Source organism: Ixodes scapularis, unplaced genomic scaffold (genome assembly GCF_016920785.2).
Source record: "Ixodes scapularis isolate PalLabHiFi unplaced genomic scaffold, ASM1692078v2 PGA_scaffold12__126_contigs__length_90152505, whole genome shotgun sequence".
Classification (NCBI taxonomy): Eukaryota; Metazoa; Arthropoda; class Arachnida; order Ixodida; family Ixodidae; genus Ixodes; species Ixodes scapularis.
In genome coordinates, this window is record NW_024609838.1 from 17,027,820 (window position 1) to 17,052,248 (window position 24,429).

Genomic DNA, 24,429 nt, shown 5'->3' on the forward strand with positions numbered 1-24,429 from the left:
GCACGAGCTCTCCTTCAAATCGATGTCATGTGACTTGGAGCCACTAAATGAGCTACGCCTGGAGTATCGGCATCCGGCTACCCGGAGTTGGTGTGGATGCCGCCATCTTGGTGCTTGATGCAGAGCAGACGCAACTGCCGATCGTCATGATTCAAAAGTGTGACTTCCTTGGCATTGGATTCGGTGTTAGGAAGCTCATATAATAATGCTTCGCTCCGTCGTGAACTGTTCAAACATTTTTGGAGGATGGAAAAGTATTTTCTGCGATTTCAGATAACTGGCAACAATGATTTTAAGCCCCAAGATGGATAAGTGTCGGTACTCTGAAGCGTAGCTTATTTAGGGCTTAAACATGACCTATTCAACCATTGTTTCTCCGCAAAATTTAGCAGGAAAATGTGTCACGTGAGACACTTATTCCCAATAGACAAAGGTCGCTACCAATTTTTTACTGAGAGGGCTTAAAATTTCAGCTTCTTCAGAGTAGAGAATAATTTCCAGAACATCGCTTTGCTGTTCACGTCATGAAAGCAATGTGCGAAACAACCGACTCCACTGAATGTGCAGGCTTAAACCTACATAAGGTGGCCATGAAGTAGAATAAGTAGCATTCCTACAGTTCCAACTTTGATGGTATCCTTTGTACTATCGGGGAAAAATGAAATGCGAACAGAGGAGCGCGTGCCTCGCGGTACAGGCTGCGCCGCCTGGAAGTGAGCCTAGGGGCGAGGGTGCGTGGCCTACTCTGATGTGTTCATGCCTCTCGCTCAGCGCTCCCCAAGCTTCGGCAGCTCGCCTCTCAGTACGCTGCAAGCATCACCGCTATCTGTGCGGTGCGAAGAAGCTCGCCGCACACGCCGAGCGAGCAAAGATAGCGGTGATAGCTTTCAGCGCACCGAGGGGCGCACTGCCAAAGCTTGGGGAGCGCAGAGCGAAGGGCGTGAACACATCGGAGTAGGCCAGGCACCCTCGACCCTAGGCTCACTTCCAGGTGGCGCAGCCTGTACCGCGAGCCACGCGCTCTTCTGTTCGCATTTCATTTTTCCCCGATAGTACCTGTCAGAGCACAGGGATTTCTAGTCTATGCCAAAGGTGGCTTCTTTCTTTGACTTTCCTTCTAATGCGAAAGCATTGACTGTCCCACGGAGAGAGCTGATGTCATCAGTTTGAAGCTCGAAAACGGCGTAGTTTTCGCGATTTTGCCTTCGGTTCCACTGGCTGGCGCGCATCGACGGGGCTCCCATTGGCCGCTGCGCTCGTCAGTTTCCACGACCGCTCACCCCACGGCGCTGCGTGTCCATCAGCGCGCCATTAACACGCAGCGTTTAAGGTCACCAGGGGAGCACGCGTTCTGACCGGCGACGAAAAGTACACAGCAGACGAAAAAGGGAGCGGACAAGCGACTCGCATGCTTTTGCATTCACGACTCATCAGAAGTGCTTAGGTGTACCTCGAGCTTTTTATTTGCTGACATTCATTTTTTTCTTATCACTTTCAATTTTCTGCTTCGTATGCAGGCCTACACTGAGCCAACGGTATCTAGCTTCATTCAATGTCCGGTAACAGTTTCCACTAAGCCTATTCTTGGTCCAGTAATTCCCAAACTGGTAGATTCGGACAACCCAATATTATGAGTGTGGACCATGCAAAGCCATATGACTACTCCACCCAATTCGCACAATTTATTTAGCACACTCGAACTGTTCGTTGGAATGAATAGATTCTTAAATGAAAAGACGTGCTACGAGATTGTAAAAAGCATTTATTCAAAATGAGCATTGCTCAGCTTCTCTTTGTTAAGAAAAATTATGATGCTGGAACTGCAGTGGACAGTCCCTTGCTGATTAGGAATGCTTCTGTGCTTGGCTCCCTGCCCAGGAAGTTCCTCAGCATCACTTCGCCATCCTTGAGACGAGAAAAAAGAAGGCAAGACTTCACTTGACTGAACGGCCCCCTTCATTCTTCTAATAGGATGGAAGCTTTCGCCTCCTGCTGCGCTAGCTAGGTGGCAAGTACAGGGTGGCTCATTCTATCGTGCCCTTGGCTGCACAGCATTTACATATTGTGCTGACAATACTGATGCAGTAGTATACTAGCATACAGTCAAAGCCACTTATAACGAACGTGATAGTTCCACGAAAAGTGGTCGTTTTATCAGTAGTTCATTATATCTGGACTTACCTTTAAAACACGTTATAAATAAGGATTATGAAGCTGGTATTGGTAGTTTCCCTCTGCCACCTCTTTATTTAAAGAAACTGTTTGCATGATTCTAACACGCAGGCAGATTTAGCTTTCAGATAATCAAAAAGTAAATTGCTGCCGATTCTACCACGCAAGTAAAATAATGAAAATTGACCACATACCTCATAGAACAGATTTAATGAAATAATAATAATAAGAATAGGAGTTCATTTCCAACAAAATACAGGTTGGAGGGCGGCTTGGAAAAAAAAAGGCTGTTAGCACAGCTTGACTGGTCCCAAGCCCCCACAACATCAACAGCAACAGTACAAAAAAAAAAAAAAAAAAAAAAAAAAAATTAAGGCGTTTTAAGTGCTTGCTGCGCATGTACAAGTGCGCAGCCGTTGCCTCTGGCAGGGTCGTCTTTCAAACACTTTGCGAGCTCGTGCTGCTGAGTTGTTACCTTCTTCCGCCAGCGTGATTCCCTCTCGCTTAAATAAAGCCTCCTAGAATATACTTTTTTTTTCCCCACTTTAAAACGACAGGCAAGAGTCCGTAGACGCGAGAGAATGTGCATGATACGGCGTAAGGAGTGTGTGGAGCCGCCAACAACCGGAACCGTGCGGGGACACTCCTTCCCTAGGAGGGGGATTCCTAGGGACAGTGCCTGTCCTCACTCCCGGGGGGTCGCAAGAAGCAGCGAGATGGGGGGCAGTGGGAAATGGCGCTGGGAGGAAAGGAGTGTTGCAAGCTCATGTGAGACGTGTGTGAAAGTGTCCGCTCTTCCGAGCCAAGCGTGACAACGGATACCAAAATGGCGGACGTAAACAAACGGTCATGATGGCGATGGGGCTAGCCACCCGAGAGAATCGGGGTGCTGCCAAGCATAGTGAGCTTAAACACGAAATCGCAAATTTATGGTTGTGCTACTCGAAAAAATAGGGGGCAGGAAAGTATACACGACGTTTCGGGCGGACGTCCTTCTGGTCGTCCGCCCGAAACGTTGTGTATACTTTCCTGCCCCCTATTTTTTTGAGTAGCACAACCATATATTTGCGATTTTGTATTTAGGCCAACTTATACCGAGCAGTTCTTCTTGAGTTGAATAGAGTATGCAAACATATAACGAATAAACGCAGCACGGCGTGAGAGTCGACATCCTCCTTCTCCTTCCCGCGCACGCACAGTCAGCGGACTAAGCGACTCGGGAGGGCGTTTTGCTTTTGTAGTTTTGTTTTCTCACTGGGGAAGCACGCTGCGCGCGGCCGTGGAAATGACCTTGAGCGAATCTCTCGGAGCGCCGCGCCCGAAATGTAGCTCTTTTTATACTTTTTTTTCTTTTTACGCACATGAATTTTGTTTTCTCTTCCAAAAGCGGACTTTGAGTGCTCGCTGTAACAGTATGATGCTTCGAAAAACTGTCGATTTATCTGGACCGATTTTAATGGGTAGGGTCCTGAATTCCTACATTTTCTGAAAGCTGGTCGTTATATCTGAGATCGTTATAAGTGGGTTTGACTGTATGTCAAACCAGGAAGACCAGCATTTGGTTAGATGATTGGTATTCATAAAGCAGATGCACCGGCCACAGAGTGCCAACACATGGCGACCACAGAAACATACCAGACTGCCTCCTGGGCACAGAATTTTCTCGCGGTAGTCCATGCCAGTCTTCGGGTTCAGGATACCCTCCTTCTTGAACCTTGCGTCAAACATGTCCATACTGTACACTTCGCTCCACTGCAAGGAAAATACAGTCGAACACCTTCATAACAAGTTTCGTGGGACCGGCAAAGAGTTCTGTTTTACTAATCCCTTTGCCGCAAAAAGTTAAGCATAAAAAATCAATCCCGCAAAACAAAATACGAGCCACTGCGTAGCACTGCCCTTGCACGACAGAGGGGCCTTTCCGTGCGACTCCATTGGTCTTGCTTAGATTTTAGCATCACCGGAGGAGGGCTGTGGTTTAATTGGAACACGCTTGTCATACTGCAGAGTACGAACCTACAGCGTGCGTGCCCCGAAACAAATTGAACACACTTTTTTTTTTTTTACTAGAAAAATAAATTGTGCATCCTTTAACACTCAGTCTCCATGCAAAGGTGGCACTAGCTATTCGGGACAGATGCCAAAGTTTTAAAGCTAACCATTATTTTATTCAAAAGTTACAAGCGATTTCCCGAAACATTTAACGAGAAAATGAAGCCTGGCACCTGACGCCATTCATCCCCAAGTATTTGTGGGCTTAGTCGACCACCATTTTCCTCATCTTGACGCGTCTCATTGAAAAACTGGTTGGTTAACACCATCCAAAAACAGAAACACCATACGTAATCATATGAAATGTATTTCTGCCACCAACTAACACTAAGGTAAGGTAACCACCTCTGCTGGCTACGCACACCCACCATGTATCCATAGTACCGGGCATCGTAGCCTCCCATCAAGTGGCCGAAGCTGGCTGCAAAGTTGGTCCCCTCCTGGGGAGGGTATCCCAAGAGCGACTCCTGGATCTCTCGGAACACCTTCCTCGTATCCGCCTGAAAAACCGCAGCAACGTTTTCGAGGCTTAGCGTATGCAGTCACGGCACACCTGGCTTCAGACGTTGCACTAAAGATGGTGGTATCCTTGGTGCGACGTCAGAAGCTTGTTTTTCTACAACACGAAAGGAAAGAAAAAGGAACAGCAGCATCGACGACCTCGTTTGGTCAATAGTGTCCCAAGTTATGGCGAGCACACTACGCTCGCACCAAAAACGATTGCCTCCCGTGAACATGTTAAAGGGGGGCAATCCTATTTATGTATTTATGTTTACTACGTTCCCCCCAGTTTCCCCTGGGTGACTGGCCAGCAGGCGCATCGCATACGGGTTTCCACCATCTCCTCAGCCTCGCACGTCACCCAGGGTAGTTCTTTTTATGTGTAAATAAAATATTATTATTACTACCAGGGAACGTCAACTTTTGAACTGCCCATTCAATCCACACTGTATTTGCAAGAGGTGTTTGTAGCCATAGAGAAGGACGGTATGCAAAGTTTCAGACCTATGATCCAATTTTATGAGGTACTATATACCCATAGAACAAACTAAAGCATAGCTTTGCACGCAATCTGCTCAATGAATCTATCGTTGAGAAATGGTGTTGAGATAACCACATATTTTTCTGGTGGAATGCATACTGGAGTACCTGTTTCCAGTTACTATGAAAAGAAATTTAAGAAAATGTGCATTTTCAAAATAAAAAAAAAAAATATTTATGATTTTTTTTTTTTAACATTTAGTAAGTTTGGCAAATAACAATCTTTTTTTTTTTATAATAAAGGAACTTGCAAATGCAAAATCTAAATCCCTAATAACCGGCTCCATAATATTTTGGCATATAAACTGCAAATATTAAGTCTCTCTATAGTTAAATACTGAAACGATAGTTATATTAAGGTGGGATTGGCTGCCAAAAAGACGAACTGAGAAAAACGCATTCAAAGTGCTCAAACCTCTACCTTTTCTTTAGCATTGTTGGACTGAAAATAATTTATAAAAAAATAACTATGCACTGTAAACAAATGGAACTTTCTGGGAATACTCTCTAGATGTTGGCGAATGTAAAAAGGCATTTTTCAAAATCAAATATTTTTGCAGAGTTTTTTTTTTTTCTGCGTAGAGTTCCCTCTGAAAGACACTGACAGGGTATTTATGCTCGCCAAGGTTTTTACTTGTACATGACGTATGGGGGCAAAATTACCAAGAAAACAATTCGCGGCTCGAAGTTAATTTTCCTTCCACCTGAAAACCGCCGATCGAGAGCAAGCTGGTTTGAATCGTGCTCACTCTCATGGGCGTACCAACTGGGGGGGGGGGGGAAAGGGGGGGGGGGGGGGGCAAGGGGGGCGCTTGCCTTCCCAGATCTCAGAGTGGGGGGAGCAAGACGTGTTTTGCCCCCCCTGAAATAGCCGTTACTGGGCAGGGCAAACAGCGGCCGGCGGTGCCTAAGGGATACCAAGGGCACCGCCCCCCGGTCCTGGGGGGGATGTCTGGTTTGTCCCCCCCCCCCCACACTCAAAAACAAGTTGGTACGCCACTGCTCACTCTCTTCTTCGTGGTCACGTGCCATTTTCTATGGTTTATACCAGAGTTCCTGTATAGGCTCCCTACGGGAGTCAGAGTTGCGCGTCTGTTTTCCACGTGCTGCCGCGCCGCTATTCGCCGAGGTTTGATCACATGAGGAGCGGGATCAAGTATCGTGCAGGAAAGAAGACGTCGCGATCACCCCGGCGTACGCTTCCCTGCGTTTGAGCGTGCCGCGTGCCTCGAACGTGCGGTGCCGCTATTCGTTGAATTCAGTCACGTGAGGAGCAGACTCCGCATGCCGTGCAGGAAAGCCAGCACTCCGGGGGCGAACGCGCAACTCTGGCTCCAGCAGGGAGCCTATACAGGAACTCTAGTCATGGGTCATCGAAGGCACACACACAATATTAAATATAGAAAAAAATATGGTGCCCATTTTTTGTGGCTTCCAAAAAACGGCAAATACGTTGACAGGAAGAAAAACAAAAGTTGCACAGCCGGTAACTTTCTGTTTCGGTTTCGAGCAGTTGCGTTTTTTTTACTTTATTAAGAATATATGCGACGCTGTAGCAAAATTTTGATTGGTAGTCTTCCGACACCATAATAAATCGCCTAGCAAAAAATAAAAAATAAATTTTGGGAGTGTCAGTGTCTCTTTAAAAAGGCCCTGCAATGACTTTTTTTACTGGTTTTTAATTTGCACCAAACCTGAGCGCACTAAACGTAGTAACTTAATGAAACTTTTTTTTTCTCGAATTTCGCTTTATTTTAAAAGTTATAGGGGAATTAAAATTACAAAAACAAACAAAAAATAACATCGTTCATGACGTCCTTGGTTGCTTGAGTGGCTGTGAACTAGAAGGGGGGTAGTAAGCTCAGCAAGCGCTCAGGGCTGCCGCACTCCGTGTCGACGGCGCGAGACGGCGCCACTAAAGCATGATCTTAATAGGCTGTATAAAGCGGGCAGCCAGGGCGGCTCGCATTGCATTTGCTGCGCGATTAAACACTAATTCGTTCGGCATGACGCTTCATTGGCCACAAACAACAGCAAGCCCGGGGTAAAGATCAGTTCAGAACGGGAGCCACTTCGCGCTGCCATACCGCAAAACGGCCAAGCAGCAAGCCAAACCTGCGCCGAAGGTCTTCGGAACGCTTGGAACCGATTGGATCTTCGAGTCCGTAAACGACTGCAGCGCTGCCGCGTACATCCGAGAGCTTTCTACGCTCGCCGCTCATTGGAGCTTGATCCCATAATTCCTTTCTAGTATGCGCCGCCTTTTTTATCGCTTGGTGGCGGGTATGTCGACTTGTCATTTCTGGCTTCCGGACTTTATAAACTGCATTTGTTTCTTTTCTGACCTAAAATACTGAACAAAAACTACTTTCATAAATATCTGAAACAGTTTGCACCACTTATGTTTTGTATTTTGACTAAAAAAAAGCTTTTAGCGGGGCTCTGGCCAGTAGTAAATCCAGAACCAAATACCTTACATTTCGCGCGCTTTCGGTACCGTGGGTCGCCCCCGTAGGTGGAGGAGGTTTCCGCGTTGTCCGGTTAAAATATGACGCACTGATATTGAGTGACTCTCTCCGTGCTCGCCGACTTGCCCGAACCCCAAAAGACGTGGAAAATGCAAAAAAGGTAGACACTTAAATATGATAGCAGGGCCCCTCTAAGCTTCGTAACTTGACAGTACCATAATTTCCGGCGTATAAGTCACTATTTTTTCCTTGAAAACTTTATAAGCAAGCATCATTTTTTTTTAACCTCGTCTGTGCAGGACGTAAGCTGCAACGACATTTATGACAAAAAAAAATTGGCAAAGCACCCGTCGACGGCCTCCCTTTTTGGTGGCCCAAGAGACGGAGCCATGAACAAACGCAAAGAAGTGCGACTTATATACTGACTTTTTCGCGAGTTATACAGTGGTGCGGCTTATAGACCGGAAAACGTAATACAGGGTGGTCACACTCGTTTGCCACCTGGTGCCAGGATTAACCAAGGGCATTTTGAAACGTTGAGGAAAAAATCGAAAGGATCAAAGTGGGGTGCAAGTCACGCTCACCTCGGGTCGCGAGTGCAGCTCGAGGTCGAAGAGCGCGAGGCTGACCTGCCTCAGGTTAAACTGGGCCACGTTGGCGAGGCGAGAGGCCATCAGCTTCTTGGCCAGGTCCTCCGGTATCGGTTCCCCGGTCGAGTAGTGGCCGGACATGAGCCGCAGGGCCTCCAGGTCCCAGCACCAGTTCTCCAGCATCTGAGACGGGCACTCCACGAAGTCCCTCTCAACCCTCGTGCCCCTGCAAGCCATCCGAAGCCATAGAAGAAGGTGCTGTTAATGCCAGGAAGTCTATTTGAATTTCGTGAGTTTGGCAAGAACGCTATTGATGCCTTCCGACGTAAAATTGTAAGTGTGCTGCAGATTTGTTTGGGCAGCAGGAAGTTGGTCGGCCTCCATTGGTGTCTGGTATCTCAGTTGTAGGCAAGAAATTTAGACAGAGCAATCACACTGTTTAAACGGGGTCTTAAAATGGGCACTCCAGCAGTTTTTTTAGTTACCCCAACTATTGTTTATGAATCCCGGCCTTTACAATTTTCGGCATGCTATTTAGCGTATTTTCTGGACTAAAGTTCATATCTGGCACATAGTCTGCGAGGGCGAAGTTGGGGTCAAAGACAAAAATTGCCTAGGTAGCCCACACCTGGTGCATAGTCTGCAAGCTGTGCATAGTCCAAACGTAAAAATGGTCATACACAGCCCACCTTGACAAGTGCCAGCTGCATTAGCGTACAAAGAAGCTTGTATCATACATAAATCAACATTAATATGCTCTGTTATTCATAAAATCCTTCAACTTATGTCAAAGTGAGCAATCTAGAAAAATATAAATCCTTGTACAGTTTGCGCCTGTAGATAGTTCACACCGGATAAAATTTCAACATTTAAACATGTATAGTCCGCTAACTATAGTTTGGAAAATATGGTAGTATCACAAAATACCAGAGCTGGCAGTAATGTAATTACTGTAATGAAATTACAGTAATTTAATTACTTGTTCCAGTAATTAGTAATGTAATTCATTACTTTTTGTAGCAGGTAATTTAGTAATGTAATGAATTACTCCAGCGACGGTAATTGTAATTAAATTACCTAATTACTTTTTCGCACCAGGCATATTTTTGTGTCCGCAATACACAAAAGCGCTTTTCTTTTTATTTTACTTTTTCTTTTTCCTCTACACCTTTCCAAAAAACGCTCTTCGGCCGCCGCTATGTTGCTGATGCTAATGCGGCTGGTGCGACTCTCGCGCCCGCTGTCAGCTAGACATTTTCTGCCACTCTCTTGAACTGTGAAAACCCGCTCAGCGCGATTCTCTACCAATGTTTTGCGGTTTTGCATTCAACGTTTTCTGGCCCTCTTGAAAGTTTCCGGTTACTTTTTCTGATGCATACTGCGTACCCTCTCTGTGTTATCTTCCACTTTGAGAAATAGGGCTGGTAAGTGCCTTCCATTCGAGCTTTTCTGCTCGACATTCTCGGGAAACGAAGGAGGGGAAGTAGGTCGAACTAAGGCCCCTGGTGGAACGGCCCTCGACGCGATTTTGCGAACAATGAAAATTGTTCTCCCCCCTCCCAGAGATAATCTGCGTAGGGTCCTCAGTCATCTCCAAATATAGTTGTCCGGGTTGGGGTGGGAAACGGATCAGTCGCGTGCGTTCCTCTGTCCATCGGTAAACATGCAACAGAGAGTTCTAGCTGTGTGCCATGAACTGTGTAAATAATGTAAATAAAGTTATCTGTAAAAGGAAGTTATCAATAGCTCCTTTATATTTAAAAGTATACAGAAGTAATGCGAAAGTAATGTCATTACTTTTAAAAGTAATTTGTAATGGTAATTAATTACTTTCTGGCTGTGGTAATTTGTAATGTAATTTAATTACATTTCAGCAATTTTCAGCAAAGTAATTAGTAATGTAATTTAATTACAAAATATGAGTAATTTGGCCAGCTCTGCAAAATACACAAGTCATTGTGAAATTGTCCAGTGAAGGTGGTGTCAAAACCAACATTAAAAAAACTTTCAGCCTTTCCACTCTGGCGAAGGAAGACCAGCAGATCAGTACTTTGATAAAAACGACCTCAAGAACGACGCCTACAGGAAGTCCAGGACGATCTCAAGGACGACCTTGAGGACAACGCCTAGGGCAACCTCAGGGATGACGTCTAGGACGACCTCAAGGACGACGTCTCGGACGATTTCAAGCACAACTTCTAGGACGACCTCGAGGATGGCGCTTAAAGGACGTCGTCTCGAGGCATCGTCCTCAAGGACGACGTGTAGAGAAATTCAGCCTTTCCACTCTAGTGAAAACCAGAGTGGAAAGGCTGGAAAGGCTGCCATCTATGAGCGACGGTGGCAACCAGACAAACGGCAAGCCAGTTGTCTGGTTGCCGCTGTCGTTCATAGATAGCGGTAGCTCTCGAGAGTTTTGTGTCGAGATTTATTTGTCTATGGACACGAAACTGGGGAAACTAGCCCTTAGCAGCTCCGCTGTAATACAACCGCACATTTTCAGTGGCGTGACGTCACTGGCATGCAGGCTTGCTTCGCCGAGCAGGTGCTCTAGAAAACACAGTGTGGCGCAACTTTATTTTGTGCTGCTGGACGGGCGCTCGAGTGAGCTAGCTTCCCAAACATTCATGTCGTGCCACCAAATTTCTCGTAAATAATTAAGGACAAATTCTACCATTCAAACAGCGAACCTCTGCCCGCCGATGGTGTCACTTTTCCGTCGTTGCCAGTGGAGACTCTTAGTTTGAAAAAGGCAGTGAGGACCAAAATTGTAAATTCAACAACTTTGTGGAAAAAAATATTAATTTGGCCTAATATTTGGGTCACTACTTCAGCGATGGCAATTTTTGCATTTGCTCAATTCCGAGGCAAATCGGAGACCACGTAAAAAATCTGGACTACGCACGCACCACATAGCAGTGTTTACACCACGGCATCCTGGTACAATGCTGGTCCAGATAAAAAGGGGAAGGGGTGGAGATTAAAATGGGTTCTGCAGTGCGAGCTATCGCACCCCGTGCACCGAGGTGCGGTGCGACAACACACTCAACCACTTGTCCCCCTTCCTAGTTGAAAAGAGCTTCTTTGTGGAAACTTCAGGAAAACAGAACGCACTCAAACTCAACCAAATTCGCCCTGGAACAGATGTGATGCATCGTGTGGCCGAATTCATGGAAGAAGGTCGTCACCTGAAAAGGAAAAAAAACTATCATGCACACTGCAAACACAAAACCCCTGAAACTCGCAATAACAATCGGCAGTACAAACGACAGTGACTCGCATAAAGAGACAGAGTAGGACACATTTCTTCAGTTGTTGAAACGGTGTCCGCTCTTTTAAAGTCTCCACTGTCACTTTTTGGGTCCGTGCCACATACTTTACCCCAAGTGTGACTTGCAACCTTACATAAAGCATTTAGTATGCTTCGGTGAGCATAGCGTTCGAAGTACAAGGACCTATTTGTTTTGACAACTAGCTTATTAAGAAGCCTGGCCAAACGAATGGCAATTTGTTGACGTCGTGAACTGCGCCTACTGCATTGTCTGACAACGAGAGTGGCACTCCAAACAACTATTATTATCAAATATGTACTGCCGGATGGTTACGAGTGCAGAATTAGCACAGTCGCCTTTATATTCTATGTGGGTGTCCCAGCAAAAACATGGTCAAAGTATGAACTCAAGCACTTCGGGAGTGCTCTGAGGTGCCCCAGCGGAGCTTGACCTTTTCTCCGACAGTTAAAAAAAGATTTTGAAGAGGGCTTACTTCGTTGTGGGTCAGGAGAGAAGGCTTGTCGGCGGTGGGTTTCGGAAAGTTGCACAGGACGCTCACGACCGCCAGCTGCCTCGATCCGTCGGCAGTACGACAGCCAGGCTGCGCAAAAAACGGTCGCAGTTTTGGTCTCGTTGGCACTGGATGAGGTTGAAAGCATTGGCGGATTTTTTTTACGAACGCAAGAGGGCACCGTCTCGTCCTCAGCCGACAAAACAATCTAACTCCGCTTTGTTTTGTGTGTTTGTTTAGACAGCAGAAGGTTACACGTCCCCCGTGGGCACCTGGCGTTTCTGATGTAGATCAGAAATTTAGCCACTGCTGGCCAGGGGGCCTTGACGTGCATCATGCTGTAATGATACACGATGCCCGTCCAGATCAAACTGGGCCGGGACGGATCGTTCAACCCAGAATTCCCGGGCTCCGTAGCGCAAGCTTTCACTCCACCTGCTCCGGGCTATGAAGTGGTAACAGACTCAACCACCGATCCCCGTTTTGTTCCAGTTACGACACGAAAGCAAAAAAAAGCGGCACAGTACACGAGTTAATGGCACAAAGCTCGTCAGCTTTAAAATGGACTCGCAAAGCTCGAAGGCAGACCTACATAATCTTCTTCTGCCAAGCAAAAAATCGGCTCCCGGTTTCTTTCTTTCCATTCCCTCTCTTCTCTCCTCCTCTCCCCACAAGAGCAGGTCTCTGAGCTACTCTCCACAGAAAGGAAGAATTGAGGGATGTTCCTCCTTTCTGGCTGCTTGTCGATCTTAAAGGCAGAATGATCTTTCCCCCTGCTAGCCAAAGCTTGGGGAACGGCGACGGTTTGAAGGCGCACCCACCTGCATGGGGATGTTGCAGAAGTGGCTGTACTTCCCTTCCCTCGGAAACAGGTCCATGAGGAAGTAACCTAGAAGTTCCTGGCTGGCGACGTCCGTCACCTTGAACTGCAGAGAGGAAACGAAACACAGAACACACTGCACAAACATGCCTGGATCTGTAGCCTTCTTGGCTAGTCTTGGATCCATTCCAAATGTGCAAAAATATATACCGTAAAATCCCGCAAGGACGCACACCCAGAATGAAGAGATAAATGGTGAAAAACATGGGGTGGGCTATCTTTAGGGATGCCACAGCAAAACTTTATCAAATATTAATGATAAGCGTCTGGCACCCGCTACAAACCATGTGACGTGGGAACGGATATTGCAGATCGCGGACGCAGCAGATTCAAGTTTCATGGTGCCATAAAGACGCGAGAACCCGCTACAATCTTGCCTGTCACGGAAACCAATATCGCGCGCACAGATTGCGGACAAAAACGCGGGAATACGCTACAAACTTGCATGTTACAGAAACAAATACCGCAAATTGCAGACGCAACAGAATCGCATTTCACGATGCAATAAATACGTGGGAACAACTCGCGCGTGTTACTTACAGCTAAAAATTGATATCGTGCGCGCAGATCGCGGACAAAAACATGGGAATCCGCCACGAACTCGGGAACGGATACTGCAAATCGCAAACGCAGCGAATTCGCATTTCACAATGCAATATACAGGCGGGAACAACCAGCATGTTATGCGAGCCGATATCGCGCGCAGATCACAGGTCTGCGAGCGATATGGGCATGGGAACCCACTATGAACTTGCTTCTCGGACACATTGGCACCGCCGATTGCGCCGTTAATGCGCGATTCCCGTCGGACATCAATCGGGGGGTGGGCGATCTCTCAAGGGACGGCGCGCTTACAGGATTTTACGGTAGTGCAGTGCTTTCTTTGCACCCACGCGCATGCCATTTGAAAAATATTTCTTACTTGAACATTGTTTTTTGCATAAAACTTTTTAAGTGCACTTTCAAACATGTCGCTCGCACATAAAGTGAAACAAACTACAGTCCGAGGCAATACCGTCTCGAGCTGCAACGAACGACCTAATTGACCGGTCGACTCACCAGCTCAGCCTCAGAGTGCCACAACTTCACGTGCTCCACCTTGTCGAACTTGAGGCCTAGCAGCGTCTGTCAATACAGGCACCCATTAAACGTAAAGATACAGTAACGCCTGTCGCAACAGCATGACGAGAATTATGAAAACGCAAAGGCAGATTTCTTTGTAGTACGACACAAAATGGTCGAAGCAGTATATTTGCAAGTGTTTCAGCCGTACTAGAAACCCGGTAGGTAATCCAAGGCTCCAACGACATTCCTTACAGCAGAAACTAAGGCCCAACAAACTCCAAAGTCAAATTTGGGGGCTTTACGTGCCAAACCTACGACGGGCATCTGGCACGCCCCAGCGGAGGACTGAGGATTAATTTCGACCACCTGGGGATCTTTTGACGTGCAACCGAAAGCTCGGTTACACGGCGCCTTCTCTGCAATAAGCCTCCGTCATATTGCAAGCACCTCGGTCGGGATTCGAACCCGCCACCTGGGGATCCGTAGGCCGGCGCTCTCACCTCGGAGCCACCGAGGCGGCTCCAACAAACTCCAAAGGTGGCATAAGCTAAACAAAGGAACACCAAGAAGAAATATGCTAGTATGCTTCCGAAGAGCAGACGACATTGCACCATTTCGAAACGAAGTGGAACAATGGCTGTTGCTATGAAGGCTCCCAGATGACTTCTTTCTGTCAAGTAACTTTTTCTTAAAACATGTGGATGCATGCATTTTTAATTATAATGGACCGCCAACATCCCATAAAAGGCCATTCGTTTGCGTTGCCGTATCTAAAAACAATCCCTTTTTGGCGCCAAACGTGTTGCGCTTTCTGCATTCAGTGATCCGAATTCATCGGCCTCATCCTAGCATGGACGCAGGCCGTTTGTGCCACCCTATTTGCACGGAATTCTCAGGAGTGGCAACGAGTCAATGCCAGATGCGCTAACTCATTGCCACCTGAACATTCGATGTTGGAAAGGAGGGGTCAGGGAGTTTCTTTGCGCCGCACACTCGGTGCATACCTCATATATTCCTAAGAGCCCCTTGGTGACCACATCCAGAGGAAAGAAGGCCCGAAGCTTCTCCTGGTCCACCTTGTACACGCGCTCTTCCACCAGGTTCTTGTAGTACGACAGGTCCCAAGCATTGAGCTTGCCGTCAAAGGGAATTCCTTGGCTCTCGCACTGCAGCAATGTACATGAGAAACTTCGAGACACACAACTGCAAAAAAGTGCTTCCTTGATTGAACGCAAGCACCACTTTGCTTGAACACAAGTACCGCAAATTGCTAAAACAAGCAAACAAAATTTGTCATCTGCTTTTGTTATCGGCTCGAGTTAACAGGCGACATTTGTCACTGATGTGTTGATACATGTTCAGAAGTAACAAAGGCATTACTTTGTTACACGTCTGGTGGCCACAACTGGTTCTAGACAATGAAGTGCTGTCGCACCTCTTCCTTCTTGTACTGCAGCAGCAGCTGCTTCTCCTTCTGCCACAGTGGCTGCAGTTTCTCCGCGAGCTCGGTGAGGAAACGACGCACGTTGCCGCTTTTCCTCGCCATCAGGATCTCGGTGATGAAGTCCGCGTGGGTCTCGTAATCAAGGAGCTTGGCTTTCTGGAGGACGAGACGTCACGACACCGAAACGCTGTCAGTAAGCGGGCCTCCTCGGAGACTACAGATCGAAGGGCTGTACCTTGTGTTTTAGACAGATGGCCTTTTCTAGGAGAGGGGTGTTCTCCTCGACACACCTGGAAGTGAGGTTCTTGGTCAGAAATATTACGAGTAGCGGCTGGTTCACAAGTCTGCATCCGAGTGCGATCGACTGTCTTGTGACCACTTACAGCGAGAAACCACTGAAGCGTCTTCCATCAGGGAAACTTCCGATTTGCGACTAACTAGAGTGAAGTTTTGGCAGTACAGTCGAACCCGGATATATTGAATTCAAAGGGCATCATAAATAGTTTGATATATCAATACCAACATCAATAAGTATTGATATATCAAACTACTTATGATGCCCTTTGAATACAAAAATATGTTAAATTAAGCTCGAGTTAAAATTTCCTAACGTCTCTGCTATTACCGAAGGTCGCGACAAACGGGATCGCTTACCAAATAGAGCATCCAAGAGCTGCTAAATACAGTAAAGCGTAGTTGCCACATATTGCAAACACAGCCGCGCTTACACGCATGCCTGGCCGGGACCTTCACACAACATAAGCGACAAAACACGAAAATAATAAAATAGAAAAATGAAAGAAAAACAAAAAAGAGAGACGCATAAAAAAAGTTCAGCAAGCAACAAAAAAGAAAGGCAAAAAAAAAAGAAAAGGGAAAAAAGGGGCAAAGCAATAACGGCAAAAAGAAAAGGTAAACAAAGACAAGGCCCTCAAAGTGTGATTGCACAACTGTTGTTGTCGACACAGATGACTTGCCGAAAACTTGTTTTTTTCCTGCTCATTTTATTTTGGGGCTAGGAGGTCGAGCAGCATCAGCAGTGTTTGGGGAAAGGGTGCAGGCTACTGTTCCAACAGCGGGCACTCCCTGCTCTCCCTATGCGCGCGTGCGCTTGCCCTACCCCTTGCTTTTGCCATCCTCCACTATTTTTTTTTTTCGATTTGTTGTTTTTCTTTTTTAAAACTGCTTTTCGCTGCATAACTTACTTACGCTGCATATGCTGGCTTGGCAGTCTGCCAGCCCCGCAACGCAAGCAATGTGCTCGCCACCGGCGCAATCGGATCGCGGGAAAAGCAACGGACAGTGGGGCTTTGGTCGGTTCGCCATGGGAATCATAGGAGTTCCGATACAAAAAGACAACGCTCCTATGGCATTACATGTGATTTTCAAGGGGATGGTTGTACTGTTTGATATAAACAATAATTCGAAATACCGGAGTGTGATATAACCGAGCTCGATTGTATATGGGAGGTCAGGTTCAAGCACTACATCTATAAGAAATGGTCACTGATAACATTGTCAGAAATAATTAAGGGGCAACTCCAGTCAATGTTTAAATTTGGGATTACGACAGTTTTCAGCTAAGGCAGTGTCCCTGAACTTAAAGGCATAACTTTTTTTCTCAATAGTATGTTAATATCACAGCTCAAAGTTTCGTTTTGGGCGTCTACGGCAAAACCGAAACTGTCTGCTGGAGCGATGGCAACACCGATCAACAGCCGTACGGCCGCAACGTGACGTCAACATGGTGCTGCGCCAGTGCTGCTGGACTAAAAGCCGTTATTAGATTAGCTCAGTTACGGAACTGCTCATCGACGCTGCATGCACGAACAGTACCCCCCCCAATCACCTAGACTCGCCTGGCGTCGCTCGACGCGCCGCCGGACGGCTGCTTTGGTAACTGCAGTGTGTTCTATGGGAATCAAGATGCGTATGTTTCAAAGCATGGCGTCTAGATGGCGCTTCAGTTCTGCCCTTTGGAACGCAAGGTTATGAAACGAAAATCTAGATGGCGCTTTGAACGACGGCAGGCAGATTAAAGTGAGCGAGGGGGGGTACCCCCATCCGCGGGAGTTCCACAACTGAGGTAATCTAACAACGTTGCTAAAAGCTAACCCGCTTGCCGCCTGCTACGGAAAAGTTGGTCGCATCTTTAAAATCGGTTTTAGTGGAGTGTGTGGATTCGCTTCGACGTAATATTTTGGCCGCGATTATATTTTGTGCCACTGAAGATATACCAGTCGTTTATTTGAGTTTCGTTATTGACAGCAGTTGCCCTTTAATGAAAAATGATGCATAAAATATATACAGATCAGAAATGTTTCAGGACTACCCAGCAGATGGCAGTTGCTGGCGGTAGCAACGCATCGATTACATTCAAATGCAAATGCGTAAACCAGTCTTCATTATTGCCCACGGAAGCGTAAGGACGACGGATCCCATTTGCTTCTTGGAAAAGTAAAAATGCGTTCTGAAGTCGTCAAATTTCCTTGAAGCGACACATCAAAAGGTGTTCCGTATCTCATACCTGTTGTCAAAAGCGAAGTTGACTCTCCTGCGTGTTTCGGCATTGACGGCCATCTTCATGATCGGTATGACGTGCGGGTATTTGAGCGTAACCCGCCGCTTTCCGGACTCGGCCTGGGTGAAGAGAGAAGCCGTAGAAACAAGATTGCAACACTCATCTTTGCAAGCACTGCTCGGGACTCGTAGAAAACACGAATAAAGGTTTTAAAGATCTGCGGCGGTACCTTGGTCGTACCGTGCAAAATCCCCCATTACGCAAATACTCTTTTGGGGTAGGCAAATCTCGGTGAATTGTTTACAGACCGAGACTCGAGATGCGACTTCGGACTAGAACGCCGGTGGTTGTCGCTTCGGTCATGTGACCACTTACACCAGCCAATGGGGGTGGGCCACCATCAGTCCCGCTGCAGAGGGTACACTACTGACATAGTCACCAAAGTTTAAGACGTTCCAAGTCAACCAAATCTGCCAAATCTAGCAGACAGTGGTCAGGGACGTTGCCAATGTCCTTTCCATGTCACTTTCTTCGCATCCGTCTGCACCGTGTTTTAACAAACACCCCCAATAACAATTACCAATATTATTTCTAAAAAAAGTGAAAGCCGCTTACAACTCCCTGTAACACCGAATTAGAGCGCAGCTCTTGAGGAGGAGGAGGGAAGGGTACTGGGGGGGGTGAAGTGACCTAGGGGGGGGGGGGGGGGGTCACGTGACGATGCCGATGATGTCATCAGTGACGATGACGATGCGGACTCCGATGATGTCATCAGCGATGATGACGATGACGATGCGGATGTCGGTGACGTCATTCGTGATGATGACGATGACGATGCCGGTGAGGTCATCAATGACGTCACTGATGACGTCATCAGTGATGATGACGATGCGGATGCCGGTGACGTCATCAGTGACGATAACGTCATCGGGGAGGTCACGTGACCTCTGCGGGGGGGGGGGGGGGGGGGGTCACGTGACCCTGGGGGTGGTCACGTGACCTCGGGGGGTGTCACGTGATTTCGGGGGGGGGGGGGGGGGGGGGGGTCACGTGACCTCAGGGGGTCACGTGACTTTGGGTGTCACGTGACCTTGGGGGTCACGTGACCTTCGGATGACCTTGGGGGTCGCGTGAGCTTGGGATGACCTTGGTTACGCCGACGGCGACGCCGCTCAAGTTGGGAATGGGCCCCTAAGAGCTGCGCTCTAAAAAAAGCTTAAAATGCAGATGAGTTGGCGGCAGCCAACACAGGATTCTGGCACGAATAAAAGGCAAACTTTGTTTTGCGTGTGTTTCTTTTCTCTGCCGTTGTCTCGAGCTACAATATAGTTGTTCGTTACGAGCGTACCGTGTCTAGGTTTTTGACAAACTCCTCGGGCAGACCCTTCAGCTCCTCTTCCGTGAACTCCAAGACGGCATTCTCCTCGTTTATGGCCTTGGAGAATTTCAAGGAGAGCTCGTTGATCTCATTCTTGAGGTCCTTCACCTGCTTCTGTACCTCGGGGCTCAGGTGCAGTCCTGCGGCGGTATTGCTAGACATTAAACTTTCGTTTGTTGCTTGTCACAAGACGAGCCGAAGATTTCCTTCGCTACGCCAAACTGCGAGGGCAGCGATGTAGCAACACACAGATAATGAGGCGATAGTGCTCGTGTTTTTATGCCACCCGCCGGAGACTGGCAGCACAAAGTACAAGTTGGACACAAGTGCTGCATCAGCAATTCAGCACTGCTGCCATGTTACCTATAGTTTCTTCCACATTAAGTGTGGGAGAAGCCGAAGTTACAAGGACATGCACTACAGTGGCTTAAAAGGGGTAGTGTACTGAACGAAACCGGAGAAGCGGCACAGTGTTGGAAGACGGCCGTGGGTGGCACTGGTGGTTGCAGCACCGTTGTTCCGGCTATGGCTCCGGCTTGGCCCGATTGGCTCCGGCCGATTCACAGATGTTGACTACACCGTCGTCTGCTAGTTTCATATTTTTATTCACCTACGAACACAAAGCATGTCGTTGGAAGTTCACTGGAAACAAATAATTGTTTTTGAGGTATTTATATTAGTTTTGAAGCGTGTTAGGGTGCCTCTATCTACTGGCTGATGGAGGCACCCTAACGAAGCTGCGGATCGAAGCACCCCCTACACCGTCGTCCAAGGAGCGGCCGTTCACGATGCATGGTGGAGGATATGCGGTAACTACACTGCCCCCTTTAAGCCACTGTAATGCACCTTGCCCTGAACAATGCTTGCGCCGCAACAGCGCACGTGCTCGGTAAAGGGGCCAAAAGCCTGGAGCCCATTCTAGTAGTTTAGTTTCTGTGTGAAACTGAGCATTGTTGGACGAAGGAAAAGAAGGGAGGTGGGGTGAAGGGTGGAGACAATATGAACGAGGAGGAGGCCAGTTGAAAATGATAAAGCCTAAACTCTATGCTGTCCCTTTTGAGTGCAAATCTGCACCTCCATCAAAGGCTTACAAAACTCTGCGAGAACAGAACTTTGCCAGCTGCTCTCCGGATGCGTCCACGGTGCACTCTCAGTTTTAAGCACAAACTAGGAATTGATTTCCGTGCACCTTTATCGGGGAATTCTCTCAGAACCTTACCGTCCCGTTTACGAAGCCTGATCAATTTCTCAAGGAAGCGCTTCATCTCGGCCGAGAGAGAGCTGGTGTCCATTTTCTCCAGGGCTTGCAGCTTTTCAAAGATGTCGGGCCGCATCCTACAAAGTCAGACGGCACGTGTAAACAGACCTTCGAATTCTGCTCACAGGGGTGCAGAATTTCCAGTAGCTACCGTAATCATGATTGTCCACGGGCAATGTGTTTGGATTCTGCTAAGGGGTGTGGAATCTCTGGTAGCTACCACAATCAGCACTATCCTCCGACAGGCACGAAAGCGAAAAGGTCGGAGAGTAAGGAAGAACATTTCCTCACCCGCATTCGACTTCAAACTCGTCCAGCATACGGGAGGCTTCCGAGCTAGCATCCCGCAGTTCCTTGTTTGTTGAAACGTACATCGCAAGCTCCAAGTAGAGCTTCTCATTCGTGGAAAGTCGCTCGACCTCTGCAAGCTCCTGAAACAGAGATTGTAAGCTAGGTCAACAAACAAAATTGATTAAGTCACACCCTAGATAATATAGTCAACCAAGCGCACTTGTTTTTGCTCTATGACTTGAAACTGTTCCTTGAAACTGATCATGCAGCTGTTGTCATAGTTTGTGTGTATTGTACATGCCATTTCTTGTAAAAATTATATTCTTTCTTTGGTGCACTGATTTTGCCACCGCAGCTAACTTTGTTGGGGGCGGGAACTCAGTGAAGTCGCACTGGTGTGGCTTTTTTTCTGTCTGCATCAAGGCGATAAGCAAATTGTTAAACTTGGCTTCTTTTGCTGAACTTGCCTTAGCCCACCTTGTGCAGATGAATGGAGTGGGACTAAAATCTAATCCAAAACTGTCAATCAGCTTCCGCTGAACAATGGCGGGCAATATGAAGTGTTGCATTTGATACAAATGCCAACTCAGTAAAGTGATTCAACAAAACCCAAGTTCCAAAACCAACGGCATTCTCCTGTGAACACGGGCTTATCCAAAGATCCTGGCGTAAAGATTTTAAATTATTCTACTTCCTTGTCTAAGCCAAGCAGATGGTGCGACTGTGCGCCCTGGAAATAAAAAGGAAAAAGAAAAAAAAAAGAGCACGGGGGATCATGCGAGAGATTTGTGCCCAGAGATAGTCATGTGGTTCGTGTCCGATTCTCTCGTCTGGGACGGATTCGGTGAACTCGACTGGCTACCGCTGACAGAGCTTCCAATGAGGCGAGCTGGCTTGGAGCAAGCTGCCCTAGGCTGCGTTAAGAAGAATGCTCAACCCAGCGACGTATGCCCCATAGAAGATGCACCTCGGAAATACAAAATGGCGACGAGGATGGGATTTCAAAAGGGCAACGACAGCTTCAAGGCAAGCTCTGCGTCCCGGTCGCATAATTGACACGAACCGGCGCATTTTCGACGTTTTTTTGTTTTGTTTTTTTTTCGCGGCCCTGTGGCGTTTCGTTATGACTATTTAGGGCCAGTCGAGCTAGCGTTTGGTTTTAGAGCGCAGCTCTTAGGCACCCGTTCCCGGCTTGAGTGGCGTCGCCGCCGGCGTAACTGCGCGGTGCATTATGGGAAACGTCCCATAATGCAATGCGCAATTACGCCGAAACGTCCCATAATGCACCGTGCGGTTACGCCGAAACGTCCCATAATGCAATGCGCAGGTCTCACTCATGACCCTTGCGTTGCATTATGGGTTGTTTCGAAGTAACTGCGCGGTGCATCATGGGACGTTTCGGTGTAACCTCGCATTGCATTATGGGAAACGTCCCATCATGCAATGCACAAGTCTCACTCGTGACCCGTGCATTGCATTATGGGACATTTCCCGTAATGACGTCACACGCGACGTCACGAGGGTCCGGTGCGTTGCATTATGGGAAAAGTCCCATTATGCAATGCGCGGGTCTTAGTCGTGACCTGCGCATTCCTTTCGTATCCTCCCCTCCTCCCCATCAAGAGCTGCGCTCTAATTCGGCATTACAGGGAGTTGTAAATGTCTTTCATTTTTTCTCCTTTTGTCCTTTTCTTTTTGTGCGACCTACTTCGAGCCAGGTAGTACTCGTTTCTCTCCGAACCAGAGCGTCTCGGAACTCCTGTATGCCCAACGTTTCAAATGCCGAGTTCATTTCTTTTGGTAGCTTTACTCGTTTTTTTCGGATGCATCTCGGTCTAAATCAATTGTCCCAGGCAATTAATACGCACTGAGAGAGTTACCTGGTCTTGCGAGACAGCATTTTTTTTTTTGTTCCGTCCGCCCTACGACGCGAACATTGTTCCAGGCGAGAAATAGGCCCTGGCCTAAGTAGATGGTCTTAGACAGCGATATTTTTTCATCCCATCCTCGTCGCCATTTTAGTATTTTTGGAGGTGGCCGGTGTTGGTAGTGAGGTGGTAGTCCGACAGGTGCCGTCGGGTGTCGGCGCAGGGTTGCGTGGATAGCCTTGAGTGCCGTGGTGGCGATGTCTTGCCTTGTCAATGTCAGAAAAGGAACAACAGCTGCGGCTGCAGGCGTCGTCGTGGCCGGAAAGTAGACGTCGGGTTCATCCGCGAAGGCGGGGGCCCACGTCCTCGCGGGCCCCGCCGACGGCGAAGAAGGACGGCGGTGACTGTCGAGTTGTTTAACACAAATCCCAGGGTCAACTGTTCCAAAGGGATACTAGCATGCACAAGCTGAGCACGCGCCACTGCGGGTGGGTCATGCACTTCTCTCGTTCAGAATTCGAGCCCATACGACCGCTAAACTCAATTCTACACCAGGAGACCTATGTTGCACTTTTTGGACTCTCACGGCGACAATGGAGAAGGAAGTGACGTCAACAACGCAGCAGACGCAGATCGGATGTTGATTAATGAGAGTCGCTGATGACGAATTTCCGCAGAAGAAACATCCAATCTGCGTTTTTTTTGCGTTGTTGAGGTCACTTCTCTCTCCCTAGTTGCCGTGGGAGTCCAAAAAGCGCAACACAGGGCACCTGGCTTACAGCTGCCAACTCAGCAACGTGACTCAACAAAAATGAAGAGTAACTGTTTCAACACCGATCGCATTCTTTAATGGCCCTACCGCAAACACCCATATCATCCGGCATGGCTGCGAAATCAGCAACGTGACTCAGCAACATACAATCGTTTCAAAATAACAAAAAAAAAAAAAAAAAATTACTTACACCAAGCACGTTGTCAAAAGTGATTTGGTCACCCTCGAGAGCGCCGATCTTATCGCACAAGGCTCTGCAGTCTTCGATTAGACGTGTCGCCCGGGCCAGCAGCTCTTTAGGCTCGAGGTCGTAGTCCCAAGCCCTCAGGATGCCCGGTGCTGTGGTCTTGTTGGGCTCCATGGTCGCCGTTCGCTTCGCCGAAGGTAATGTCACCGAGATTGCTGAACAGAAAGATCGCCTCACGTAACTGGATACCGAGAGCGACGGCGCCGGCAGTATTTGGGTGCACAAACGGGCCTTGAGGACAACTGTCGAGTGCTGGCGGAGTCGGATCAGAGTTGTCGGAATCCGAACTGTTTTGAACATCAAACACAAGCCAGTTATCGGCACGACGTCTTTCCGCCGCTGGCTAGACGCAAGGCGCAACAAAAGATGAAATGTTCAGTCGTTCAGTTGGTTCAGTCATATGGTTCGGTGCTTACGTGTATCTGGGTTGCACACGGCACCACGAGCTGAAGCGGCTGAAGCAGGCGACAGCTACATAAACGACACAAGTGATAAAGTTCCAGATGAAGTTCCAAGGTTCATTGTGTCAAAGGCAAAAAATGCATGTGCGATAGGTATACGCAACTACTGAACATGGGGCTGGGGCGCTGAATGGCTGA

The 24,429-nt window shown here is 47.7% G+C and overlaps 1 protein-coding gene across 1 annotated transcript; it reads right to left on the bottom strand.

Moving 5' to 3' along the window:
* Positions 1–1,742: 1,742 nt before the first annotated feature.
* Positions 1,743–24,424, bottom strand: LOC8038961 (thimet oligopeptidase). Its single transcript, XM_029983582.3, is given in 18 exon segments — positions 1,743–1,905; positions 3,808–3,924; positions 4,593–4,724; positions 8,318–8,549; positions 11,438–11,511; positions 12,089–12,196; positions 12,928–13,032; positions 14,046–14,111; positions 15,056–15,217; positions 15,487–15,651; positions 15,731–15,785; positions 18,023–18,135; positions 19,365–19,534; positions 20,614–20,729; positions 20,944–21,083; positions 23,774–23,954; positions 23,956–24,043; positions 24,046–24,424. Coding segments are annotated over 18 exon segments (2,208 nt in total). The 5' UTR covers positions 24,131–24,424; the 3' UTR covers positions 1,743–1,806.
* Positions 24,425–24,429: the final 5 nt, after the last annotated feature.